The 4,935-nt window shown below is 46.1% G+C and overlaps 1 protein-coding gene across 1 annotated transcript; it reads right to left on the bottom strand.

Moving 5' to 3' along the window:
• Window positions 1-2,773: 2,773 nt before the first annotated feature.
• On the bottom strand, window positions 2,774-3,813 carry LOC103733822 (olfactory receptor 10G2-like). Its single transcript, XM_008832711.1, has one exon. It carries the CDS (start codon window positions 3,765-3,767, stop codon window positions 2,778-2,780), a length of 990 nt encoding a protein of 329 aa, XP_008830933.1. The 5' UTR covers window positions 3,768-3,813; the 3' UTR covers window positions 2,774-2,777.
• Between the last annotated feature and the right edge of the window lie 1,122 nt (window positions 3,814-4,935).

A 4,935-nucleotide genomic window follows, 5' to 3' on the forward strand; every position in this document is an offset into this window, starting at 1 on the left:
TCGGTTGCACTTGGATCCTTGGCACCTGTGTATGTCTATAAAGTCATCAGGCAGATTTCAATGGTAATGTTTATCACCACTACTAATTAGCATGACATAAATTTCCATGCTTCCTCCTCAAATATAATACATTTTAAAAAAATTTATTGATTTTTTTGTGTGCGTATATCACACAGAACATCCCAAACCATCTTATTCACCTATGCACCCACTTCCCAGATAGCACCCTCCCATAGCCTCCCTCCCCCCACTAGAGCCCTTATACTCTGATATCCCTGCTACTGTCTGCTGTGTTGTCGGCACCCTAGCCATTCCCCACTGCTTGCCCTTCTGGTGAATCTAGTCAGCCCATCTAGAGGTCTTTGTTTTAGGAGGGTCAGCTGTTCCTCATCTAGCAGCAATCAGTTGTCAATATTCCTTTAGATAAGATTGGGGTCTGCTGTTCATTTTCCCAGTTCTATGCTGGGTTACTATCTGGGAGCCCCTTTGGCCACCCTGGCCAACAACTCAAAAGAAGGTATCTCCTATCTAGCATTGTTGCTTGTTATGTAGCTTTTAGCTATGCATATGGACTCTTAAAAAATTATATTGGCCCCTTTAATCTTTGGTTATACTTTCCTTTTGGGTGTTTAAGGCCATACAGTTGGTCCAGATAAACCAATTTATTTTTACTCTTAAGGTCGTTTGAGGATCTGTTCCTCAGAGGTCACATGGGCTTGGGAGAGCCCCTGGCTCCTTTCTTTTACCAGTTCCATCTATGTGAAGATAAGTCAAAGGTCCTGCTTGACCATGGTTGGCTTCGTTTGGAAGCATGGAGGAAATGATTCCTCTGTGTTGACCCTTCTCTTTGTAGACTGGACACTAGTTGACGTAGGAGGGCAAGGAGCAAAATGTGTCCTTTATGTCCCTCTGACCAAATTATTATAGGGTGAGGCATTTTCTTAATTGCTAACTGATGTGGGAGACCCCAGCCCATTGTGGGCAATGCCACACCTGGTTGGGTGGTCCTAGATTGATTAAGAGGGCAGGCTGAGCACTGCCCAGGGGGAGCAAGCCAGTAAGTAGCATTCCTCCATGGATCATGCTTCAGTTTCTGCCTCCAGGTTCCTGCCCTGACTTCCATCACCGATGGGTTGTGACCTGGGAGTGGTATGCTGAAATAAGCCCTTTCCTTCCATGCTGCTTTTGGCCATGGCACTTTACCAGCAATAGAAACCAAACTAGAATGTATCTTTATCCACTCAGCCATCTTGCTGGTCTGCCAGAAGGTCTTGTAGACACTTTGGGTGATTTAGATACAGCTCAAAACATTTTTCTGTAGCTATTTGATTTTACAAAGTGTTGAGTAAAATATTAATCAGAATGAGGTAACAAGCAATCCATCATTGCATTAGTGGATTAAAGAAGTTGGAAGTTTGTTTCCTTCTCTAAATTTTGAGGTGAGTGATTCAGATTTGTAGGTGACTCTTCTCCAGTTGGCCATAAGATATTTCTGATAGACCTGGATCTTCATCGCATGCCAGTCCCTACTCAGAACAGGAAATATGGAAAAGTTCCTGTGCCAGTTCTAAGAGCCAGACCTGGAAGTGTCAATCACATAAATCATTCTCATTCCCAGCTTGGGAGAATTTAGATATGCAACATACCAGGAGGGACTTGGGGAATATCTACAACCACCAATGAAACATGTTTTCTGTTCTTAAAGGGTTCCTACCTAAACTGTCATACAGGTCAGCCGAGGAGAGTGCTATTTTAAAGTTCAGAGATCTGTAGGCATACAGGAAAAAAGAAGCTATGACCAGGAGGATCAGAGAAGCTGCTCTAGTCTGTTTTCTGTGATGACACACTGGCCAAAAACAACTTAGGGAGGAAAGAGTTTATTTCATCTTACAAGTTACAGTCCATCACCGAGGGAAGTCAAGGCAGGAACTCAAGGCAGGAACTTGGAGGCAGATTCGGAAGGAACTGAAGCAGTCCGCGGAGGAACACTTTATTGCTTGCTCCTCCTGGCTTGCTCAGCTATTTTTCTTCTACAGCCCAGGCCCACCTGCCCAGGGATGGCATTACCCACAGTGGGCTGGGCTCTCCCACATCAACTAGCAATAAAGAAAATGCTCTGCAGACATGGCCACAGGCCAGCCTGATGGATGACATTTCTCAGTTGAGATTTCCTCTTCCCAGGGATTGTCAAGCTGACAATCAAGATTTGCCATTAGAGCTTTCTTGAAGATTTAGAATTTTTCCCAGGAAAAAGTAATCCACCAAGTTCTGCCCACTTGGTCCCAGGAATGTCTCTCAGGCACCTGTCACCCCAGTCTTCACCCATAGTACTGCCAGGAGGCTTTGTTCTGAAATAGTCAACTACTTCACTCTTCTGATTGTTCACTGGCTCTTGACTGCATAAAGGCAGAGATGGACCTCTTGGCTTGGAAGGAAGCATAAAGTCTCAGTTAACCAAGAAAGAGTTGGTGGGAGCATATCCCACATATGCAGTCTCCAGTGCAGGAAGGTATAGGGAATGTTTGAGGGAGGGCAGGTCCACAGATGGGGCTGAGACGGTAATGAGGTAGCGATGTTTTAGGAGGTGAAGATGTAGGGGTCAAACTGGAAGGACTTTGAATTCCAGACAGACATAGGCAGATCAGTGTGGGTTTGAGGCCAGCCTGTTCTACATAGGGAGTTCCAGGCCAGCCGGGGATACATAGTGAGACTGTGCCTCCAAAAACAAAAACAAAAACAAAACACCCAAACTGATGCGTGTGGTCTCAGAGCCTGTGTTACTTATTTCCACCCACATTCCCTTGGCGGCCTGCTGTTAACCTCTTCAGAGCAGACTTCACTTCCTGGTTCCTCAGGGTGTAGATGAGGGGATTCAGTAACGGAGTGACAACAGTGTAAAACACGGCAACTGCCCCGTCCAAGGGACTCTTGGAGCCTGCCCGAAGGTAAATGAAAATACAGGGGACGTAGTAGACTGTGACCACAGTCAGATGGGAGCCACAGGTGGAGAAGGCCCGCCGCCTCCCGTCAGCTGTGTGTATCTTCAGGATGGCATGGACTATGTTGGCATAGGACAGCAGAATTAGCATGAAGCAACTGGCGGCCACTACCCCGATGTCCACAAAGGTCACAAGTTCATTCACTGTTGTGTCAGCACAGGCCAGTCTCAACACTGCTGGGATGTCACAGAAGAAATAATCCACTTTATTGGGCCCACAGTAGGGCAGGCGGAAGGTCAGGATGGCTTGAATAGACCCATGGATAGAGCCAGCCACCCAAGCTCCAGCCACTAGGATTGTGCATAACTTCCCATTCATGAGCACGGGGTAGCGCAGGGGCTGGCATATTGCCAAGTACCTGTCATAGGCCATCAAGGTGTAGAGGAAGCACTGAGTGCTGCCCAGGAAGTGGAAAAAATATAGTTGGGCTACACAGCCACCGTATGGAATAACCCTGCTTGCCGCAGTAAAATCCAAAATAAGTCGTGGAACGATGACTGAGGAGAGCCACATGTCCAGGAAGGAGAGCACACCCAGAAGAATGTACATGGGGCGGGCATGCAGCTTGGGGTCAGCCCACACGGTGAGCAGAATGAGCAGGTTCCCCAGCTGCGTCAGGACGTAGATGAAGAAGAAGACCAGGAAGAGGAGGGGCCTTAGATTCGGGGGATGGGCCAAGCCGAGGAGAATGAATTCTGTCACCGCCGCGTCCAGCGATGTGTTTCTGTTCCTTCTCATGTCTTTCTGTAGCCTGTGAAGATAAATCATGACGTTAGACAAGGGAATTGCAGCGCAGGAGGCGGCAAGAGAATGCTTTTGTATGGAGATGGGAGCTTGGGCGGTAAAAGAGAACTATATTTTAAGCAGAAAGCATTTGCAATGTGTCCTAGTTTCTTTTCTGTTGCTGTGATCACTACTCTGACCACAAGCAATGTAGTGGGGGAAGGGCTTATTTTAGGATACAATTCTAGGATACAAGTCCAGGTTACAGGCCATCCATTCCAGAAGTCAAGGCAGGAGTACAAGCAGCCAGTCACATCACATCCACTGTCAAGAACAGAGAGGAAGGAAAGCACCCGTGCTTTGGGCTTGCTCACCTGCTAACTTTCTTCACTACCAGTGTAGGGAAGAAGCCTCCCACAGTGTGCTGCGTCTTCCCACACCAAGTAACAATTAAATCTCCCACAGGCGTTTAGACAACTCACTTGAAACTTTCTTCCCATGTCATTCTAGCTTGTGTCAAATGGAACTTTGAAGCTAACAGCACACCATCAATGATCTGAATTTGTTTGGTAATGGAATCCTCTAAGGCTTGTTAGTTTCCACATGTCCTGACATTGTTGGGAGACACTTCACAGAAGTATTGGAAACCAACGCACAGGAGAATGTCTGAATAACAGCATAAGTGTATAGGATGGGTGTGTGCCCCAAAGGGAGACCGCAGAGACATGAGTTTCAGTGGTTTGCAGTAGTGTGGATCACCCCACAATTTCCATCTGTCTTGTTGCATTCTGATTAACAGCCTCAAAATGTCTTCTTTCTATGAGGACTCTACAAGGACTTTTGTGACCCGGCCCTGCGTATTTCTGGCCTTCAACGTCCTCAGAGCATCATGCCTGTCCTCCTTCTGGACCTTTAGTACGCCGATTCATTGCAACATACCTACATCCTCAACATTCATTCTGGCTGTCACTTCCTTTGGTGGAGGTACTCCTCTTTCAGATGACAATCTTTGAAGGGATAAGAGCTTCTGTTATAAAAGGTGATTGCAATACAATTTTAAGATGGTATTTGCTTAAATGAGTATTTCTTTTTTCTATTAGATTTACAAACTCCTAAGAGCAAGGACCAAATCTATTTTGTTCTTTGATATATCTGAAGCAACTACCCAGAACTTGGGAACAGGAAGTTCATTAAGAAATATTTGTTGATTCTA

The sequence above is a fragment of the Nannospalax galili genome, unplaced genomic scaffold, assembly GCF_000622305.1.
Source record: "Nannospalax galili isolate Female #2095 unplaced genomic scaffold, S.galili_v1.0 scaffold1256, whole genome shotgun sequence".
Classification (NCBI taxonomy): domain Eukaryota; kingdom Metazoa; phylum Chordata; class Mammalia; order Rodentia; family Spalacidae; genus Nannospalax; species Nannospalax galili.